General features: G+C 45.9%; 1 protein-coding gene and 1 long non-coding RNA gene across 3 annotated transcripts in view; one reads left to right on the forward strand and one right to left on the reverse strand.

The window, feature by feature from the left end:
• Nucleotides 1-542, reverse strand: part of LOC115948624 — a 9,927-nt gene extending 9,385 nt beyond the window's left edge. The window contains exon 1 of the long non-coding RNA XR_004082421.1: nt 410-542. This is a non-coding gene — a long non-coding RNA (uncharacterized LOC115948624). The remainder of the gene's footprint in view (nt 1-409) is intronic.
• Nucleotides 543-681: 139 nt separating this feature from the next.
• PRDM16 (PR/SET domain 16) overlaps nt 682-907 on the forward strand; it is a 306,908-nt gene continuing 306,682 nt past the window's right edge. The window contains exon 1 of one of the 2 annotated variants that reach the window (XM_031062483.1): nt 682-843. In XM_031062483.1, coding sequence (XP_030918343.1) covers nt 807-843 — 37 coding nt within the window. In that variant the 5' untranslated portion in view covers nt 682-806. The remainder of the gene's footprint in view (nt 844-907) is intronic. The other variant, XM_031062482.1, reaches the window with a different exon arrangement.

Genomic DNA, 907 nt, shown 5'->3' on the forward strand with positions numbered 1-907 from the left:
CGAGGGTGAAACCCCCGCGAACAGCGACAAACCCGAGCCGGGGATAAAGGAGCGAAGCTGCCGAAAGGCTGGAAAAAATTCTGGTAGAAACGCGAGAAATACCGACAAAACACAACAGCGCGAGTTGTGGTATTTTAAAAGTTATTATTTTTAAAGTTAGGCAACCACACCCCCCGCCACGAGTCGAAGGGGGAGAGGAAGGCAAAAGAAATAAAAGGGTAAAAAAAGAAAAAGGAAGAAAATAAAGACAGACACTGGTTGAAAAGTTACGTAAATAAACATTCTTCAGATTAAAAACAAAAGCATGTCCAAACTAGGAACGTTTACAAGATGACAACTACTAACAAACTTTCTCTACAGCATTGCTATTTAGTAGTAACAATAATAATAGAATAATAATAATAATCACCTCTTTATAGGATGGCACCTTGATCCTTAAATATTGTCCAGTGTGTAAGGTCAGTGTGCGGAGGGTTAGGAGCGGAGAGGGCTGATTTTTCTTAAAGGGGCAGATCAGGGAAGGCTGTGATGGTGCCGGCAGAGAGGAGGGGGCAGAGATAAGTGGTCTGAGAAGAGGAAAGGACAGAAAAAAAAAAAAAAAAAAGAGAAATGCAGGTAAAAAAAACCAAACCAGCCCGATGATGATGAATACATTGGAAAGTTTTTTTGGCCCTGGTGAGGGTGTCAGATTGAATGCTCTGTGCGCATGTGCGAAGGTGTCCAAACTGACAATGCTGGGGAGATGAAGATAGTGTGTAGCTGCTTCTGGGCTCAAGGAGGAGGAGAGGAATCCACACGGCGACACGATGAGATCCAAGGCGAGGGCGAGAAAACTGCCCAAAAGTAGGTCCTTTCTCTCCCTTCTTCCGCGTACCGGCGGCGGGGCCGGGGGCACGGAGCCGGGCCG

Source organism: Geospiza fortis, unplaced genomic scaffold (genome assembly GCF_000277835.1).
Source record: "Geospiza fortis unplaced genomic scaffold, GeoFor_1.0 scaffold37, whole genome shotgun sequence".
Taxonomy (NCBI): Eukaryota; Metazoa; Chordata; class Aves; order Passeriformes; family Thraupidae; genus Geospiza; species Geospiza fortis.